The sequence below is a fragment of the Letharia columbiana genome (genome assembly GCF_014066305.1).
Source record: "Letharia columbiana isolate WasteWater2 chromosome Unknown Sc0000003_s0, whole genome shotgun sequence".
Taxonomy (NCBI): Eukaryota; Fungi; Ascomycota; class Lecanoromycetes; order Lecanorales; family Parmeliaceae; genus Letharia; species Letharia columbiana.
This window is the reverse complement of record NW_023501039.1, coordinates 360,066-382,904: the sequence shown is the minus strand read 5'-3', so window position 1 is coordinate 382,904 and position 22,839 is coordinate 360,066. Positions and strand designations below refer to the sequence as shown.

General features: G+C 28.5%; 2 protein-coding genes across 2 annotated transcripts; both read right to left on the bottom strand.

Annotated features, from left to right (window-relative positions):
- Positions 1–20: 20 nt before the first annotated feature.
- On the bottom strand, positions 21–761 carry HO173_001557 (uncharacterized protein; the record flags this gene model as incomplete). The annotated part of the gene is made up of 2 exons (XM_037303496.1): positions 21–305; positions 435–761. 2 exons carry the CDS (start codon positions 759–761, stop codon positions 21–23), a joined length of 612 nt encoding a protein of 203 aa, XP_037169218.1.
- Positions 762–2,205: 1,444 nt separating this feature from the next.
- On the bottom strand, positions 2,206–4,496 carry HO173_001556 (uncharacterized protein; the record flags this gene model as incomplete). The annotated part of the gene is made up of 9 exons (XM_037303495.1): positions 2,206–2,828; positions 2,875–3,087; positions 3,140–3,757; positions 3,805–3,925; positions 3,977–4,075; positions 4,130–4,205; positions 4,265–4,299; positions 4,358–4,407; positions 4,457–4,496. 9 exons carry the CDS (start codon positions 4,494–4,496, stop codon positions 2,206–2,208), a joined length of 1,875 nt encoding a protein of 624 aa, XP_037169217.1.
- Between the last annotated feature and the right edge of the window lie 18,343 nt (positions 4,497–22,839).

Below are 22,839 nucleotides of genomic sequence, written 5' to 3'. Positions count from 1 at the left end.
TTCGTTCCACCATCTCCATCTCACACCCCGGACTTCCCCTCCCGGTCCTCCTTCGCAAACTTCAAACTGACACTATTGACACAATGCCTCTCGTCCGTCGGGGTGGGATAGCCCTCCCCCTTGAACACGTGGCCCAGGTGGCCGCCGCACTTGCTGCACAGGATCTCCGTCCGCGCCATGCCGAACGTGGAGTCGGTGTGCCGGGTCACGGCGCCGGGGATGGAGTCGAAGTAGGCGGGCCAGCCGCAGCCGGATTTGAACTTGTGCGTCGCGCGGTAGAGCGGGGTGTGGCAGGCGGCGCATTCCTGTGAGGGTGGGGGGTCAGAGAGGGACAGAAGGGGGGCGATTCTTCTTTTTGATTCAATTCGCATTGAGGGCCGGTGGTTTGGCTATGTACATAGATGGATGGAGCGGGATGGGACGAGAGGACTCACATAGGTGCCTTCGGACGGCATGTGGCGATCGTACTCCCCCGTGAAGGGCGCCTCGGTGCCTTTCTGCCTGATGACGCGGAACTGCTCCGGCGACAGCACGGCCTGCCACTCGTCCTCGCCCTTCTTGACCGGGTAGTCCGTCATGTCTCTGGACTGCTGACCGCCGAACAGGGAGCCGAGGAAGGGGACGCTGGGCATGGACCGGAGGAGGAGGCGGGTCGGGTGGCGACCGTTGGCGAAGGGCGACTGCGGCAGGCGGGGGAGGGTCGCGGTGATATTGGTGAGGGTGAGGGTTCGGATGAGGGTCGGGAGGGTTGGGACGCGCATGTGGTTTGGGGGGTTTTGTAGAGGGTGGAGAGAGTGAGGGATGGGTGGTGATGTTGTTGACGCATCGTGAGTGATATGCACTCGACGCCACTTGGGCGGGATGATGGCATGAGTGCGGGCGCTAGCTCGGGACGGAAAGGGTGGCGTTAGGAGACTTGGAATCTGCCAAGACTTTTCTGTTGGGCTTTGTTATCAACAAACGGCACTTGCACTTGGGCAAGGAGCATGGACTCTTATAGTCAAGAGAAACCCCCTTTGCGAGTGGTGCTTAACAGCTTCTTCTTTTATTCTGACCTTTCATTTCAAACAAGCAGAATCCTAGCCTTACAAAGGGTGAGCTCTTGCAAGATATATTGAATTGAAGCTTTTTATGTATCTATCGTTCATGTGCTCGCTCTCCACTCCTTCAAATATCTTTGCGCTTCCGAGTGATACCCTCACCCAGAAGTTGCTCCCCCCAATCGCAGGAGTCTCGCCAGAACAAACTTTCCGAACTTCCAGTGTATGTACTCTGAGATCCCCTTCGTGTCCTAAAACGCCCATACTCTTCTATGTAGCAATGAATGGTGTGAAGGAAAGTGATAGTCACCCATGTGTCCCCCGTTCAAGCTTAGATAAGTGTGGCAGCCGATGCTCCTTTGCCGTATACCACGGTTTCCATTTTGCGCCTTGCGTGGAACTTAGCAGCAAGCATACGACCTCAAGTAGGATAGAACATTCTTGCTACCAGGTCACGGGGCATGTTATATAGCAATGAGGTTTAAAACGTGTGCATCGACTGCGGCAGTATACCACAAATCCTAATCGTTGACGTCACAAAATTCACGATAGTCCGCGGTAGGCCAGGGCATCAGCTGGAGAAGTCCTCTGTTGCTCTCGAATGGACTCTCATACAACAAAACTGCTGTATAGTAACCGTCCGAGGGCGATTGAGATGACTGACTGCCTGGAGCCAACTCCTGAGTCCGCGTTAAAATTTCCATATCAACTCCGAGGGTGAGTCCCGAGGTAGTCTCGAATCTCCACGTTCACGCTCAGCAGATGTGGACAGTTTTCATCCTCCCGTTGCTGTATAGCTGGTGGTGCCTCCCACAAGTTGTGCGAGTCCGCAAAATTCTGAGTCGAAGTCACAGTGGTTGTGAGTGTGCCAATTTGATGTTCCAATAAGTGAGGGTGCCACAACAATGGAAGTGAGAGAAACACAGTATGACGCGACTCTAGCATCAGAACGTTAGCCACGGGTGAGCGTCGAATGAGTGGGGGCATATATCTGTCGTCTTGTAGTGCCAAGATTCCCCTTGTATTCATCCACTTGACTGAAATGAATATATTGCGCACTGCATGGCGTGAATGATGATTCTTTTCACAAGTAAGCTCGATGGTAAGGTTACACGGCTATATGTTGATCGCCTGAACGCCATGCTTCCACTCGATGTGTCATCGGTTACCTGTAGAAATCATTTGGGTTCCCTTGCGCCTCAGCAACATAGCCCGACTGCTGTTGCGGCGGCGGAGCATGATATGCCTGGTACCCGCCTGAAGGTGGTCCCGAGTTGAGGACCGGATATGGGTTCTGGCCCATGCTAGGAGACGGCGCTTGAGGCGGCGGTTGTGAAGGTGGTGCTTGGTTGTACGGTGCGTAGAGGTCTTGGGTAGAGGGAGGGCCCACGGGAGTGTGAGGGTAAGGAGCTTGTTGGCTGGCGTACGGTGCTTGAGATTGCTGCGCTTGTCCAAAGGGCTCGCCGTCTGTAGGAGAGTGGAGGGAGGGTGAGTACTCGCTCTCGGCCTTCGATTGTTGGACATGAGGGGGGTATGATTGGGGCCGGGTGTCTGTGGGGCTTGCGTAGGAAGATGAGGAGAGCTCTTGCGGATTGTCGTAGGTTGATTGTGGGCGGTGGGAATAGGGATCTGATGAGGGTGGACCCTGGTTACCGGATGGTATTCGGTTGCGAGGATCGTGAGTTGGATATTGTGATTGCGGTTGCTGGGATGGTGGTGCTTGACCGGCATATGAAAACGGTTGGGGCCCATTCTGAGCTGGATACTGCGGCTTTGGGGTGCGTGAGTCTGTCGTTGTGAGTAATAGTAGAGTCCTCCGAGAATTATAGCTTACCAGGAGGAACACCGTTCGGACCAGGGGTATAATAGCGACCAGGACCTTGTTGGGGAGGTGGTCCCTGCTGTGGATAGCCACCATCAAACCCATACTGTGGCTGGCTTTGGCGACCATACTGAGGCTGTGAAGGTTGGGACATCGAAGCTTCCAGCAGCGATTCGTAATCCCTCCGTGCTTTGATGAATTTCTCATTGAGCTGCGTAAAGTCGTCTTCATTGAACCATTAGCACGGGATCTCTAAAGAAGCCTGATGAATCATTACCCTTTTTCTGCGAGTATTTCCCAATCAGCTCAATGAGCTTCGGTCGTATCGCCAGCGTTGAGTGATAAAGCTCCGTGATCTCTTCATTATCCCTGACATTCAGCTCTGAACTGCTGGTGCTTAGCAATGTCAGAAGTTTTTCCACGTTCTTGATCTCTCCAAAGACTTCAGCTTCCATTTGCGCCTCTCGCTGCAGATCATCCTGAGTGGGGTCCGCCAATTTCTCGACATAGTTCAACGGGAAGATACCGGTCTGTCCTCTCAACGAGCCCTTCCACCAGTCTTTGTAAACTGATTCCATCACAGCGATGATGTCACCTTTGCGAAATTGTAATTCTCCGGCTTCTGAAGGCTGAAAGTCGAATAATGCTCGCACCCTTGAAACTGTAGCTGCGGTCGTGCCTGATGACACAGGTTGTGCGGGTGCCATCTGTTGCGAAGGACCGGCAGCTGTCGAAGATGATGCTGGGCTGGCCTCCTTTCCAGATGCTTGTCCGGCCGCAGGCTTGTCCTTGATTGATAGTGCCAGCGCCATTTGTAATTCCTCCTCCTCCTTTTGTCTATCAACATCTGTGATTTGACGCTTGTTTGGCTTGGACGGTGGGTAAAGATTCGGATCTGTTAGGGATAAGCCTTCGATTCTTCGACACAGTGATCAGGCATACTTTGAGTCTTCAGCTTCATATACGCCTGGTCCATAATGCCCAGGTCAGGATCCTTCGAGAACTCCTCTGACCATTCTGCCATGCGCTCTAGGATCTTAGCCTTCACTTGTTGATGTGTATTCTGAATGTAGATCAGCACGTAGCCTCGCCGACTTCTGCCTTAACAGCGTACCCTATCGCCCGCCAGTCGTAGTAGTGCATCTGTGAAGCTCCTCGAAGCTAACTCCCTGTGCATCTTTGGACCGCAATTTTGGGAGCATGCATTCGCTAGCTTCATCACAGCTGTTAGCACCGGTTTCTCCGTCCACAGGTATGATAGTCGTACCTCCAGTGTGTAGAGCTGCACATTCGCATTTCGGTGGGCAAGACGTTTGATCATGGAGGCAACCGCATCTTTTGCTCTAAAGGATAGCCAAATCAGCCTGAGCGTCAATGCTGTGTCAAGATGGCTGTAACAAACCCTGAGTCTTCTGCGCCGACTCTATCACAAACGTCCTAGTAGTTCTCAGCATTTGATCATGCCAACGTTAGGAGAGGTAGCTTCGTCTCATACCAATATATACTCCCAGTTCTCTGACGTGAGGTTTTCATCGGTTGCTTTTGCTGTCCTACGATCAGTGACTGCCTGGAGCTTCCTGACGGAGAAGCTTACCGACGGCGTCATCGAATGCATTCTGCTGCGCTCGAAACATAGCTGCAATAATTTCCGTATCACAAGTAAATATACAGAATCCGAAATTTAAGTTGGGAATGAGGAGAATCGAAGTATGTGAGAGAATTCATCAGAGCCTGGTAACACTGTAACACTGCCTGGAGTCCCTGGACATCCTGACTTGCGGCCTTCACTAGCGGCAGATCTAATTACCTTAACTGTGGCTCAACTGCCGCTATGACGAAAATGATGAGGCGTTGGCTCTCTTCTATGAGTTCTGTAGCGGCCGACGGTTTAAGCGAGGATCGTCGATAAGCGAATTTAATTTAATTAGCGTACTTAGTATATAACTTTAAATAAAAACTTACTTATATCTTAACTCTAATTTATTTCTTTACTCTTTTTATATTATTTTTTATTATTCTATTATCTTACGAGTAAAGGTTTATAAATTAAATTATATAATTTTTTTTTTAAAATTAGGGCTTTCGAGTAAGTAGATAAGCGATCTTTAATAAGCGAACTTTAATAAGCGATATTTAAATTTCTTACGCTTTAATAATTATAAGACTAAATTTTAAAATTCTTAAAAATTCGAAAAGTATAAATAGCGTTTTAAAATTAAAAAAAAAATCTTTAAAATTTTAATAGAAAATAAAAAAGTTATTCTATATATTAATAATATATACTTATTTTTTTAATAAGAGAGGCGCGAAAGAACGAGATTTTAATAATTATAAACGCTAATTTATTTACTCGCGATAAGTTAATTAATCTAGTTAAAAAGCGTAGCGAATTTAAATTAATAATTAATTATATATATAAATTTAAGATTTTTAAGCTTAACTCTATCTTATTCTTTTATATATACTAATAAAATAATAAGTTATATTCTTAAATATTAAGTTTAATATAATATAAATTCTATATAAATATCGACTTTCGACGCTACTTCTCGATTTTTACATTAAGAGCTAGTTAAGCGAGTAAAGAAGATTTTATTATATAGCTATATCTATAAATCTAAAATCCTTTTCGTTTTATTTCCGTCGAGTTCCTTTTCTATAATTTCCTCGAGTTCGTATTATAAATACGATTTAGTACGATTTAGTTTATTTAGTAGACTTTATCTATATCTAACCCTTTTTATTAATTTAATAACTATTTTAACTCTTTTCGCCAGTTCTATTAATTTAGCAACTTTAAAAATTTTTAGCAACTTTAAAAATTTTACGTAATATACTCTAATATACTCTAAGTACTATTCTATATATATATAATATTAATATATATTATTATTAATATACGTATTATTATACGCTATATTAGAGTATTATCTACGCGACTAATTTTATTAAATCGTTTAATTTTATAGTTAAATTTAAGTTAACGTTAATACTTATCGTCGTAAAATCTTATCGTCATAACGTCGATTATTAGAACTTTTCTTTTTTTATACGTATTACTATTAAACTAATAGAACTAGCGAAAAAGATTAAGATAGTTACTAAATCGATGGAATTTAGATAAATTCTAATTAGATTTACTAATTCGATAGATAGCGTGTAAAAAGTAGACTATAGTTACTAATTAGGCGGAATTTAGATAAATTTAAATTAGATTTATTAATTCGACGGATTTTATAATTTCCGCGACTAACGCGCGATTAGCAATTTCAAATTTTATAGAAACTTTTTAGATTTATAGATGTATATAGATATATAATAAATAAAGCGATTTATTTATAAATTTAGATACTACTATAGTAATCTATTTTAATTCTTTATATAAATTATCTAAATTAGAGATAACTTATTTAATTCGAGAAAAAATACTTAATATTATAACTTTTAACGCGCTTTTTACTTTATTCTTCGTAATTTCTTTTAGAATATTTAATAGCGAACGCTTTTCATAGATCGCTTTCTAGTCTTTAATTTACTTAATATTATTCGAGAATCTCTTAATCTTATACTCGTCGACGCGTATAGTATAGAAAGATATTTATATAGAATTATATAAATATTATAATTAATAGTAGTAAAAGAATAATAAAATATTACTTTTTTATTTATATAGTTCTATAGAACTTAATACTCGAGAATATAACTTACTATCTTACGAGATAATATAAGTAGAGATTTATAAATAAAATTTATAAAGTTAGATTATTTTAAGTTACTCGAATTTTAACTCTAGTTTTAAATTAAATTAATAAAGAAGATAAAAGCTTTAATTCTAAGATAAAAGCTTTAATTCTAAGTTAAGTTAAATTTTATTTACTTTCTATATAATACTTTATTTACTTCTATTATTATAAATCGTTAAGTAATTATTCTTTTTAATCTTTTATTTAAGAAAAAAGTATTTATTTAATAATCTTATTAATAAAATATATCTCGTTAATTAAGTAAATTATCTTCTTAATATATTATTTAAAACTATATATAATTAGTTATAAATAAAGATTAAAGAGTTCGAGATATAAATATAAATTAATCTATTATAATAGTTATTAATTAACTTTAAAATTTATTAATTATTATATTAAAGATTAATTAAATTAAGAATTAAATATATTAAAAGAAAATATAAAAATCGTTTTAATTGAATAGATTTAAAGGAATATATAATATATAATATATAATATTATTATATTCGTCTTTAAGAATATAGTAATTAAGTATTTTAAATTTAATATATTTAATTTATAAATATATTCTATTATATAAATTATAAATTTTAAATTTTTTAATATTATAATTATATAATTCTATTTTAACTTTAAATAATAAGATAAAAGTAAGATTAATTTAAAGATATTTATTATTTTAATAAATAGAAGAAAGCTATCTTTCTTATTAATAATTTAATTTCTATTATTATAAATAATCTTAATTTTAGAAATTTATTAAGAATTTAATTATTAAATTAGACGATATTCTTATTAAGAGTATAAAGAATTATTTTAAATATATAGAAATTAGCTATTTAATATAATTAAGATAATTATAAATAATATTAATTAATTAAGTAATAAAACTATCTTATAATTAGCTAATAAATTAATACTTCTTATAAATAAGAAGATAACGATTTATTAAATTCGCTATTAAGTTAAATAGAAACTATTTAAAGAATTCGAAGATTTTATTCTCTAAATTATAGATTTAATAATACTTATATTATTAAATATTAAGATTATCTAGTAAGAATTATATATAATAAATAATTCTTATTTAATCGATAATAAAATACTTAGAACTTATAAAAAACTTAATTTCGACTTCGCGGAATTAGCGTAGATACTCTTTATTATTAATACTTTTATAAGAATATATTAATATAGCATTACGAAAGCCTTTTATAGAAGTCTCTAGTAAAGTCGTTTCTACTAGGTCTAAGAGGCTTAGAGAGTCTAGGTTAAATATATATTAGCGTCTTCGAGTATTCTCTACTAAAGCAGATTTCTAGATAGTAAGAATATATCTTCTTTTCACATTATAACTTAATTTATAATAATATAATAGCAATATCCTAATTACTTATAAGCATTAATAGCCTATACTTATAAGTAGATTTAGTATTTTATTAACACTAATACTAATGTTAATTTAGACCTCTTTCTCTAAATAACGTCTTCTTTAAATTAGTTTAGATTATATTATTATTAGTAGCTACGTTAAACTAACTTCTACTATCTCTTTAGACACTATAGCTACTATTATACTAGCTTTCGAAAATATCTTATCTACTCTTTATTCTACTAGCAGTCTCATATATATTATATATTAAATTTAAGTATTTACGAAAAGCACCGATCGAGCTTAAGAGATTCCTCGTAAAATAGCAATCACTGCCCGTTATATTACGATTATTTATATATATCTAAAGTTAATAATTATAAGATCTAAATAAATATTAGAAGAGCTCTTTTTCTATATATTAAAAGATAGATCTCTTATTACTTCGATATTCTATTAAAGCCTTTAACGATTATATAATAAATCTTAGAGCTATATTAATTATCTAATATTTCTTTAAATATTATAAGCCTTTCTCGATAGATAATATATCGATATTATTATAATCTATTTCTTTATTTATTAAATTAATTACGCGAGTAAGGTTTATTATTATATTAATAAATAAAGCTATTTATAATTAATTAATCGAATCTTAGCTATCTATTATTATAATATAAGAATTTACAAAAGTATAGCTCGCTAAGCTACGGGCGATAATAATAGAATTTTATATTATATTAGATTTACTTAAATCTTTAGAAGATTTAGAGCTATTAGATAAATTAAAATTAATTAAAAATAGCGATAATAGTAGTAATAGAGCTAATCGATTTAATTTAGATAATATTAATTATTTTAATTCGTTCTATAAGAATAAATCTATTAATATTATCTCGATAATAGAATACTCTAATAAGAGTATCTTCTTTCAAGATATATACGTTTTTATTAATTAAGTTAAGAATATAATACGAGCTAAGAGTAATATATTATTATAATAAAATCTCTAAATCTATTTAAGAGAAATTATATTTACTTAATTTACTACTAAGCTAACTAAGAATAATAAACGCTTAATTACTTATAATATAAATAAATAATATTACTTATTACTAGCACGTTAAAAATTATCGCGTTCTTAAGATATAATAGTTCTACTACGAGAAAAGTATTCGATATAAGACGTTACTCGTTATTAAAAGTTATAAGAGTATATTTAAACGATTATAAAAGTAGTTTAAAACGCGGATATAGATATTATAAAGAATTATATATTACTTATCTAGAATAAACTTAATACGAAATTTTAGCGAGATATTTTAGAGTTAGACGCTATTACTAATTATAATTAATTTCTAAAATTACTTAATAAGTAAAAGTATTAATAATAAAAGTATATTAATTACTATTCGCGATAAGCTTTATATTTTTAATAGTAGTAGTAAAGAAGAATAGATTCTTATAGATATTGATTTTAATAATCTTAGTCTTAGTATTAATCTTAATCTTAAGCTTATTAAAATAATTAATAATACTTATATCTATAAAAGTCTTTTATATATAAAAATACTTATTAAGATAATTAACGTCTCTTAATTTATTAAGACTATTAAAGTAATTAATAACGCTTATAAACGTATTAAAATATTTAAGAAAACGCTTATATCTCGCTATTAGCGCTATTAATAAGATTATAAATTATAGCGCCTTCGATAGTAGAAGGAAACGTATTAAATTTAAGATTGTTTAATCGTTAGCCGCTTTATTTAAATAGCGATAATTACTAGAATTAGAATTAAAATAGATTTTAATTATATTTATAGCGAGCGTATTAAGCGATAATCGAGAAAGATAATAAGAATGAGTTAGACTTATCATAAGACTACGAAATCAGTTAAGATACTTATATCAGCTATACTTTATATTAATCTAAAGTACTTAAAGCAGCATCGATAAAAGGCTTTAAGAGCTACTATAATTACGAAGTATATAATAACTTCGCTTACGATAATTATAAAGATCTTATCGAAGGCTATTTCTTAAAAACGACGTTTATTATAGATTATTAATATAAGTACTATTAATATAAGACTACCTCTCGCAATAAGCTTTTCAATTATCTTCGAGAAGAGTACTAGAAAAAGCCTTCTATAAGCACTACTTCTTCTATAAGTACTACTTCTTCTATTAGCACTAATAAAGACCTTATTATAAACGCTCTAATCTTCGAGTCTAGAAAGCCTATTATAGAGCTTCTTATTATTCTCTTAATATCTAAATCTATATTAGAAATCGAATACATCTTTTAAAATTATTACTATATTATTATTTATATTAATTAAAAGCTAATAGATAAAAAGAAGAAGTCTTATATTAATATTAGCTATACTATAACTATAGCTAATTAAACTTTTATTTCTACTTCTACTAAAGTTAAGAAGATAACTACTAAGATCTTAATTCGAGATCTAAAATCTAAAATTTATTATTCTAATAAGTACGCGATTCTTATCTTCTATATAAAAGATATATTTTTAAATAATACGCGTATTTTTATTTAGATTACTTAAGAGATTTATATTATTAATAATCTTAAGGTTAATATACTAATCGAAGTCGATATTCTAACGTTAGAACGAATAATTATTAACTTTATTATTTAATTTATTAAGATAGATAATTACTAGAATATAACTATATCTATAGATTTATATACTCACTTTAAGTCTATTAAGCGAATCGTAAAATTATTATATTATATAATTCTATCTTCTTATACTATTATATAAATATTAATAATTTATATTAGCGAGCTATCGATAAATAAAGATTTACTCTTTAAATTATAATACTTAATATCGCTAAACTATATTAGAAAAATCTATACTTATATAATAAATATATTTTTCTAAATAGTTTAAATAAGAAATAATATCGATTTATTTATTATTATTTCTTATAAGATATAACTAAGCGTATTAGACGAATATAAATAAAATAAATACTTCTCTATCGAAGTATATTATACTAATTTTATTATTATCAAATAAAGAAATTAGAAAACTAAATTAGCACGCGATATCGTTATAATAATAATTATTATAATAATAATAATAGCACTTAATCTTTAAATTAGTTTATAAAAGTTTATCGCGAATATCTTATTTAATAATATAGCTATTATTATTAATCCGTTCTTAGAATATATTATATTAAATAAAGTAACGATTTATAAAAAGTCTAAAGTAGTAGAATTCTTAATATATTTACTTAATAAGTATTAGAATCTTTTTATTAATTAAGATTAAACGATAGATATACTAGAGAAGAAATAGATATCTATTTTCTTAAAGTCTAATATAATATTTAAATCTATTAAGATATACTTAATAAGATAAAAAAATAAGAAAGTTATCGATATTACGTTTAATAAGTTATATAATTAAAGAAAAATAATATAATTTAAGTAATCTACGTTATATAACTATTTAATTTTTATAATTTAAAAAAATACTTTTAACGATTATAAGAGATATATTATAATAGATATACGCGAGCTTAATAAGATAATAGAAATAGATTCTTATCTATAATCGCTATAATTAGAAATTATAGTATTATTATTAAAATATATATATCTATTAATTATAAATATTATAGATTAATTTTATTAATTTCTTATAATATGTAATAATCGCTATAAGTTTACGATAGTTAATTATAGAGGATAAAAAGAATCTACTATCGTCTTAATAAAGTATAAGAAATTTCTATTATATATTTAAAGATAAATAAATACTATATTACGCTTATTTAAAGTCTTTATTAAAATATTTATAAATAATATTATTATCTTTTTATATACGTTATAAGAGTATCTTAGCTATCTTTATTAAATCTTTAAGCTCTTTTATAGTAAGCGAGTTAATCTATTACTTACTAAATTATTTATTAACTATTTATTAATTACTTTATTAGATTAACGAGTTAACGAATTAGATATATCTATATCTCAAAAGAAGATTCACGTAATTATCAATCTACGATTTCTAGAAACACTACGAGATCTCGAAATCTTCCTTAAACTTACGAGATGACTTCGTTCTTCGATTCCTCGTTACGCGCAGCTTACTAATCCGCTATAAGAATAGAAGACTATTCTTATTAAGGGCTTAGAAGCGAGTGCTAAGAGTTTATTACGCAAATAATCTACTATTAGAATACTATTTTATACCTCTATCGAAGTAAAAGTAGAAGTCTTTTATAAGCTTTAGTAAGTCTTTATTAGTCTCTCTTTTCTAATATATTATAACTCTATAAAATTCTTATTTATAGATCTAGACGCCTCTAAAAGCTTCGGATTTACTACTATAATATATTATTATAAATAGAATTAGATTTTTAAAAGCTTAAATAAGATAGCGCGTATAAACGTTTAATTAATTATATTTTTAAGCTGATACTTAAATATAGCTAAGTATAATTATTAATTTATAGAGTTAGAAGTTATTAATATAGTATAGATTATAAAAAAGATTTAATATATAATTAAATTTAGTTTAAAGTCGCTTATAATAGTCTATACTAATTATTTAATTATAATTTCTATTTTTAAATAAATTATACTTAATATCACTAGCACTAATAAACTTAACCTTCGCTTAATTCGTATATTATAATATCTTTTAATATTTAATCTTAAGCTTCGCTATAAGGCGGGTAAATCTAATATTATATTTAATATACTATCGCGTTTATTATAGACTTCTACTACGTAATCTACGAAATCTAAAAAAGTACTCGATATATTATATAAAAGTACGAAATACTAGCCGAAGCTCTTAAGTATTATATCTATTAAATTAATAGTAATCTACTATATTACTCTTATAGAAATATTAGACGATTTTAAATAGCGATTAAAGTAAGAATATATTAAGGATTCTTATTAAGAAAGATTTCTATAGATATTAAAGTCTTTAATAGAGAATATTACTATTACTTTAATAGCAACTTATACTATTTAAGTAAAGTCTATAAAGTATATTTCTAAAATTTTATTTATATTAAGAAAAGATTTTATTTATTATATTAACGGCGAGAATAGATAGTATCTTAATATTTTATCTTCTATAAAGTAAGAGATATTTAAGTAAGCTTATAATATATTTAATTATAGAGATTACTATAAATACTACGATTAATTATCTTATACGATTTTTATTAAATATCTATTTAAGCGCTTATAAACTTATATAGTATATTATTCTAAATATTAACTTAATTAGACTAAGAGATATAAGCTATATAAATCTCTTATTTCGATTACTACTTTAATTATTTCTTTTTATATTATAGCTATAAACTTTATTATTATCTTATCTCTTATTAAAGTAAAATATAACTATTTACTTATTATTATATATAAGATTATTAAAAGAAATCTTCTAATATCGAGAAAGAAGACTTAAACTACTATTTAATAGATCGAGATAATACTTTATATATTACTATAGTATAACTAAAACGTATTAAGATATATTATTAATAATCGCGATCTATATTTTATATCTACTTTCTAAAAGAAAATCTTTAATAAATTATATATTAAGTTTTTAATATTTATAGCTTATTATTTATAGACGGATAATTAATTTAAATAAATTAATTAAACGATAGAGATAGTATTATATTTTTATCTTACTATAAATTCTAATAATAAATAAGATAAAATCTTATTATATATTTAGATTATTCTTAATAACTTTTCGAGTAATATTATAAACTTAATATCTAATAAATTATATTACGATTTTAAGATTAATAATATTATAGATATATTACTTACGAATTTCTTAATATCTATAAAAGTCTTTTATAAGCTTTATCTAGTTAAAAGAAAAGAGGTAAACGATATTATAATATTTTTATCTATTATTATAAAAGTAAAATATAATATAAAGTATTTAACGCTAAATCTTAAAAAAGAAAACGACGTCTTTCTTAAATTATACTATAAATACTTAATTTTAAATCTTTTAAATAGAAAACTCTTATAATAACGTATTAGTCTCTTTAAGATTCTAGTAAAGATTAATTACTTAATATATTAATTAAAGCTATTACTAAATATATAAATTTATTTAATAATATTAATTATTTAATTAAAGCTAGTTATTACTATTATAATTAAAGCTTTAAATTTATATAAAAGAAGAATTAATATAGAATTATTATCTATTTATAATAAAGGAGATAACTTCAAAATTAAAATAATTATAAATAAATAAATTATATATAAAAAGTCTAAGTATTTATTATATTAAAAGAATTAGAGTTATAAATATAATATATAATATATAATTAAGAACTTATTTAATATAATAAAGCTAGTAAATAACTACGAATATAAATTAATACTTATCTTATCTACTAGATAAAAGATAGATAAGAATACTAGAACTATATAAGTACTATAGCCGGCTATATAAATATTATAGCTTATATAAGTACTATAGTCTATATTTAAAAGAGAAAGAGAAAAACCGCGTAAGACTTTACTAATTAGATAATAATCTATATTAAATCGTTTTTCGAATTAATAAAGAAAACTTCTAAAGTCTAAAGCGAAAGACTTTTACTACTTACTATACGTTTAATTTATACTTTTATTATACTAATAAACGTCTATTTCTACTACTATCTCAACGAGAATATTAATTTATTTTTTCTTTATTAGCATCTAATATAATATTATGAAAGCCTTTTATAGAAGTCTCTAATAAAGTTATTTCTATTAAATCTAAGAGGCTTAGAGAGCCTAAGTTAAATATATATTAGCGTCTTTAAGTATTCTCTACTAAAGCAGATTTCTAGATAGTAAGAATATATCTTCTTTTCATATTATGACTTAGTCCATAATATATATTCTTTTAAAACGAAGTATTTTTATTTTAATTAATATATCTATTAAAGATATAATAATAATTAGAAATATTCTATATCTTTTAAAATAATATCTCGAAAATTATTTAAATTCTCTATTAAATATTATTATAAGAGTAAAAGTACTCGAAGCGAATTAATAGACTCGCTTACGTCGTTTATTAAGCTATAAGTTATTATAAGAGTAAAAGTACTCGAAGCGAATTAATAGACTCGCTTACGTCGTTTATTAAGCTATAAGTTATTATAAGAGTAGAAGTACTTAAAGCGAATTAATAGGCTCGCTTACGTCGCTTATTAGACTATAAGCTACGTAGCTAAAGCGAGTATTTAATATATTTAATAAAGTCTTAAATACTTACGAGTTTTCTTTTCTCTTCTTCTTTCTTTAATTATTAATTTAACTAGTAATTAATTTATCTATTCTATTAATTATATATCTAAACCTCGTAATTATATAGCTACTACGTAGTTTTATTAAAAGAAATCTTACTATCTTATAATTCTAATAACTTCGTTTATATAAAGCTATCTAATTTAGCTATAATAAGTAACTCGCGAGTTAATTCTATTAATTTACGAAGTAAAAACGTCTCGTTATAACTTATTAATAACGTTTCTAACTTAATAAACGACTTTCGTTAAAATACGCCTATTACGTAATTAAGTAATTATAATATTAATTCTAATATCGATAAGAATTCTAATAATACTATTAGCGGAAATAATAATCGTCGAAGCGTTATATCTAATAATCCTCTATTTATAGACGAAGACTCTCGTCTTATAAACTTAACTTAAGTTTAACGCTATTAACTTTTAAAGTTTAATATTAAGAAGTAATTAGTTATCGAAAAATTTAAGCTAATTAAAATATAGAATATATAAAAATATCGCTATAAGTATAGCGATAATTATTATTATAATTCGAGTTATAAGAAGATAAGCGTTATTAAGATATCTAATATATAATATCTTAATAACTATAGCTTAATAATTATATTTCTTTAAAACTATAACGATTTTATCGCCTTAATATCTTATATCGATTTTCGTATAAATAAAGAAAAAACTCGCTAATCTTCTATTCTCTTAATAAATACTAAGAAGTAGATTTAAAGAAATATTAGAGATATAATATTATATAATATCGAGAAACTTATCTAGAAGAAATATAAGAGATAATATTTAAATTAAATTTGTAATTTAGTTATTAAGTTTTATAATATAGATTATTAGTTAATTAAAGTAATAATAAGAGATATATAATTAATAGCTAGCTTTAATAACTATCTTATTATACTTTAATTATAGCGAGATCGCTATATAATTAATCTAAAATATATAAAAGATTTACGAGATAGAGTAATAGAGAAAATTTCTCTAGAAGTTATAAAGGAGATTACTTAATTTATTATTTATACTATATTATTATAATAGTATTAAAGTATAGAGTAAAGGCTATAAAAAACGAAAGAGTTTTTTACTTTAGATAAGACTCGCTTTAATAATAAGATAAGTAATTAAGAAAGTAGTAGTTAATAATATATTAAATCTAAGAAATAATATATAAAGAGCTAATAAGATTAAAAGAAGAGTTTATTTTTATTAATATTATAAGATTAAAAGTCTAAGTAGATTAAATCTAACGATAGCGACTCTTATATTAAGTCTAAGACGCTCTTTATTAAAATATAATATTATAATTATAAGTAGTTAAGATATTATAAGAATTCTTCTAAGTATTTAAACTACGTTATAAGTAACGAAGTATATAATTATAAATTAAATAAGAGAAAAAATAAAGTCTAATACTTATCGCTATAGTATTAAATACGCTATTAATTAAACGATAATCTCGCTCTCTATTATTAAAAAGTGAAATTACTATATTAAATAGAAAGCGTAAGATAACTACTCTAATAGATATCGATAACGAGAAAATCTTTATATTATAATCTTTTATTAAAGAGATATAGATTTCTAAATCTAAATACGCGTTAATAATAATATATACTATTAATAATTATTAGATATTCTTATATAAGAAATATAATCTAATCTTTAATTTCGCGAATAGTTAAGAAAAAAAGTAAGAGTAAATCTTAAAGATATATACTATAGATATACGAGGATATAATCTTATTCTTAATTTCTCTTAAATCTATAATATCGATTTAAATATTTATTAACGCGAGTAGTTTTAGATTTATCGCGATTTTCTTATAAGCGATAAGATATAAATAAATATCGTAATAATAAATATAAAGTAGTTTACGTTATTAGTTAATATAGTAATTATATATAGCTTAAAATAAGCGTTTATCGCTCTTTTATATTAGATTTTATTTAAAAGTAATAAAGATAATTATAATAAAGCTATACGATATAATATTATATAGCTAGACGACTTTAATATATTTAAATAATTTAAAGATTTATTAGAAGTCTTTTTAGAAGAGCTATTTAATAATCTTAATATATATAATTAAATTAAATATCTAATCGATTTATTATTTAAAAAGCTATCTAGAAGCGATTCGATTTATAATATATTATATAATAAACTTATAGCGATTAGAAATTATTTAAATACTACGCTTAAGAGAAAATAAATTTAACTTTTAATTAGTTAAATTAGCTTATTAATACTATTTATTAAAAAATTAAATAACTCGCTATAATTATATATTAATTATTAAAAGCTTAATAAAATAATTATTAAGAATAATTACTTATTATTATTACTCTTAAAGATTTTAAAAAGATTTATATATATAAAGTACTTTATTAAGATTAATATTTATAATATATATTATCGAATACGAGTATAAAAGGAAGACGAGTAGAAAATTATCTTTTAAACTCGCTATAACTAGTTTAAATATTAAATAATATCTTTTAATCTTATAAATACTTTTATAATTTTTTAAGCTTATATAAATAAGATATTTAAGCTATATATCGATATCTTCTATATAATATATTTAAATAATATATTAATCTATTTCGAAATAAAAGAGTTATATTAAGAGTATATATATAAAGTATTACGCGTATTATTAAAGTATCGACTTTATATAAAGTTATCGAAATATACTTTTAATCGTAATAAGATTATTTTTTTAGAGTTCTTAATAAATTAGCGTAGTATTTAAATAAAGCTATTACGTATTAAGACTATTATTAAATAATTAAAACTAGAGTCTATTAAAAATATCTTAATCTTTCTAAAATTTATAGATTTTTATTAATAATTTATATAAGGCTTTTTATAGATAGCTACGCCTTTAATAAATTTAATCTAAAAAATAAAAAAAGGCGAGATTAAATTATTCTTTATATTTAATAAAAAAGTATATAAGACTTTTAAAATACTTAAGCGAGTATTTATTATCGTATTTATACTAAAATATTATAATTAGAAAATATCGCTTATTATAAAAATCGATATTTTTAATATAGATATAAATAATATATTTAATTAACTAAGTAAGAATAAATAATAATATTCTATTACTTTTTTTAGCTATAAATTTAAAGATATTAAGTCTCGCTAAGATATATATAATAAAAAGCTCTATATAATTATATTAGACTTTAAGAATTAAAGATATTACTTATAAAATAATAAGTATTTTATTTATATAATCTTAGATTATAATAATTTATATTAGTATATATAAAAGAATAAGGTAGGGCTGAGCTTGAAAACCTTGAATTTGTATGTGCAGCCAATCATCAATTCGGGTCCTGTACGCTTTTTAGTTAGACCGGCTGAGTCAGCCCGGTAGCCCTCCCGTGCCTCCCTCATCAAAAATTTGTATGTAGAAGTTTTACACTCTGAAGTATCAGCTTGCGATACATACAGTTACTTCATAATTCCTCAAATTGTAGAGCTCGCTTTACGCTTTCTAACGCTGTAAAAATAATGAAGTTTGGCCTACTATTGGTGAATTAAACGGATATTCAAATATGGTAGTTATGGTAGTCACACCAGACGCGTCCGGGATCGGATAATAATCCTTCCACCTGTTTGTTATTCTTTCACTATTCTACCAATTCTACCAATTCTACCAATTCCACCAATATGAACACAATCGTCTTCGGTACCCCTCGCCCAATTAGAGCCCCTTACTGACGCCCCCAGGCCACCCCTCGGCGAATTCGCTACTGCTGGCAATCGAGGCCGCAAGTGAGCCTAACAGCTACCTACTACTGCTCATAAACGCGTTGGAAGACCCTCAAAAAGAGCCCGAACGGATACGTCCTCCCCTACATACTCCTCCCAAGCCAGCGATAGGTGGGTTAAACTAACATTCAAATATTGTAGTCACACCAAACGCGTCCGGACGTCATATGCTCTCCACGATTCCACATCAAATCATCACTCAGTAAGCGGAGAACACCACTGTAACTTGGCCTGTCATCCCCACTGCATTGAGGAGTAAGAGGAGGAACTACAACAGGCAAATGCGGAGAACACTGCGGAGAAACCAAGCGGCAACAAGGCCACCATCGTCAAGAACACGGCTCAGCTCTCCAAGATCCCACGTCATATGCTCTCCACGGTTCCACATCAAATCATCACTCAGCAAGCGGAGAACACCACTGCAACTTGGCCGTTCCACATCAAATCATCACTCAGCAAGCGGAGAACACCACTGCAACTTGGCCTGTTATCCCCACTACATTGAGGAGTAAGAGGAGGAACTACAACAGGCAAATGCGGAGAACACTGCGGAGAAACCAAGCGGCAACAAGGCCACCATCGTCAAGAACACGGCTCAGCTCTCCAAGATCCCACGTCATATCAGTCATCCACTCAGTCAGCCACTCAGCTAGCCACTTAGTCTAATACTCTACCAGAGGTGGAGTAAGAGGAGGAACTATAACAGGCAAATGCGGAGAATACTGCGGAGAAACCAAGCGGTAATAAGGCCACCATCGTCAAGAACACGGCTCAGCTCTCCAAGATCCCACGTTATATTATTCATCCACTCAGTCAGCCACTCAGCTAGCCACTCAGTCTGATACTCTACAAGAGGAGGAGCAAGAGGAGGAACTACAACAGGCAAATGCGGAGAACACTGCGGAGAAACCAAGCGGCAACAAGGCCCCCAGCACCAAGAACACGGCTCAGCTCTCCAAGATCCCACGTCATATGCTCTCCACGGTTCCACATCAAATCATCACTCAGCAAGCGGAGAACACCACTACAACTTGGCCTATCATCCCCACTACATTGATATGGTACATCACTACAATAACGTCATAAGAGGAGGATCTACTGCGACGATCATAGTCAATTAGGCCTCTACAGGAGGAACATCGCAAGAGAAGAAACTATAACAGGCAAATGCGGAGAACACTGCGGAGAACACTACGGAGAACACTGCGGAGAACACTGCGGAGAACACTACGGAGAACACTGCGGAGAAACCAAGCGGCAACAAGGCCACCATCGTCAAGAACACGGCTCAGCTCTCCAAGATCCCACGTCAAATCATCACTCAGCAAGCGGAGAACACCACTGCAACTTGGCCTGTCATCCCCACTGCATTGATATGGTACATCACTACAATGACGTCACAAGAGGAGGATCTACTGCGACGATCACAGTCAATTGGGCCTCTGCAGGAGGGACATCGGACGATGCATATTTGGACGAATTGAAACCGTCCGATGTCTACAGCTATCTCATTATTCGAAAGATTTCACTACGGCAGGAGATATTGTGGGATTTACACCACTAATTGGCACGTTGTCTCCATTTCTTTCCGGTATTTCGATACTTCTTGCCATAAGGATATGGCCTTTCTCTGTTCAATCCTCTACACTCGATACACATTCCTAATTAGGCCTTAGCGCGCCTCTCTCCGCACATATGTGCCTGTATATTATATAGATTAAATCAATTTTGTAGTGGTGGAAGTAGGTCAAAAACGCACAGCAAGCGATTAGAGTTCGATTTGACTTAGGGCTAGGGCTAAAAGTCGATTTGACTTAGAAAAATCCAACTCCATGAATTTAATTCATGGGCCTTTACTTGTTATTTTATAATAATAAAAGAGTTTAATATAAAGTAAATTCGCTAAGCTAAAAAATTAGTTATATTTAACTTTATAATCGAATATTATAAGAGAAAACTTAATTCTATAAATATATTATTAAAAAGATTTAATATTATTAAATCGAATAATAGCGAGAATAATAATAATAATTTTCTTTCTATCTTATAAAATAAGCTTTATAATTAAAAATATTAATCTAATTTATAAAAATATAATAGTATATTTATTATAATTAAATTTATAGCGTTAACGAAGTAATTAAATAATATTATTATCGTAGATACTTAAGTTATTAATTTAAATAAGAGAATATTTAATAGATAAATATATATTCTAGATACTACGATATTATCTTAACTTCTAATTTATTAGATTTTAAAATTAAAGAGATTTTATTTAGAGCTATAAGAATTAATAATAATATAATTACTTAAATTATAATATAAGAATACTTTCGTTATAAATAAGAAGTAATATTAAAGATACGCTATTAAATAGAATAAGCTTTCGAAATAAGAAGTTAATAAGAATAAACTACTACGTCGTAATCTTATAATTTATATTTTTAACGATTCTATTATAAAGAAAGAGATTTTTTATATAAATTATAATAATTCTAATATTAAATACTTTACTTATAAGCGTATTAAAAAGAATATTAAATCTAAATATTATTAAATAGATATAATAAGTAATATAATAGAATATATTTATACTTACTTTAATTATTAAAAAGTATAAATTTATTATTATAAATTATATAGCGAGCTAGCGTCGATTCTCTTAAATAATATAAATCTATTTTATATTATAATACTAAATTTTATTATAAATCTATTATCTATAAGAAATTTATATATTAATAAGATTTATAATATTATTTTAATCTTAATAAATAAATTAATTAAATATATAATATATATAGCGATTATTAAGAATCTTAAAATTAATAATCTTATTAATATCTTATAGCGAAAGTTTATATTATTACGCGATATAATATATAACTTAATTTTAAATTAAGACTCTCTATTTATAAGTAAATTTTAAATAATATTATATTAATATCTAGATATAAAGTATAAGCTAAATATTACATTTTATTTTTAAATTAATAATTAGATTAAGAGATAAAATTAGATATTAGAATATTATTTATAAGTATACTATAATTATAAATAGAATAATTAATTTAAAATCTTATTAATAGCTATATTTATATATAATAATAGCGTATATATAAATATTAATAAGACTTTATAAGATTTATTAATAAGATATATAATAAATTTAAAAAATACTTTTAAGAGTAAAATCTTAAGAGAAAAAGTATTATTTATTATAGAGTAAATAGAATAATTATAAGAGATAAGATTATATCTAAAAGAATTATAAAAGCGAGCGTTAAAGTAGTAAGTAAAGTACTATAATAGTAATTATAAAATTATAATCTTTAAAAAAAAGATAAAGTACTATTATAAAGTTTAAATATATATATTTTATAATTAAAGAAGAAATTTAATTATAGATAATTTAAACTTTTTAAAGTATTAAAGAAAATAGATATATAGATTTATAAGCTAAACCTCTCTACTAGATATAAAAGAATTTATTTTATATTTTATATATCGCTATTAAAGTTATAATACTTATATAATAATAATTTAAAATTATAAGTAATCTTAATTAATAAAAAAGAAGAGTAGAAGATTAATAAGATATTAGATAAAAGAGTTTATAAGAGCGAGACTAAGTATCTTATTAACTAAAAAAACTCTTTATCTTATAAAGCTTTATAGAAATTAATAAAGTATCTTAAAAATACTAAAAGCGTAAT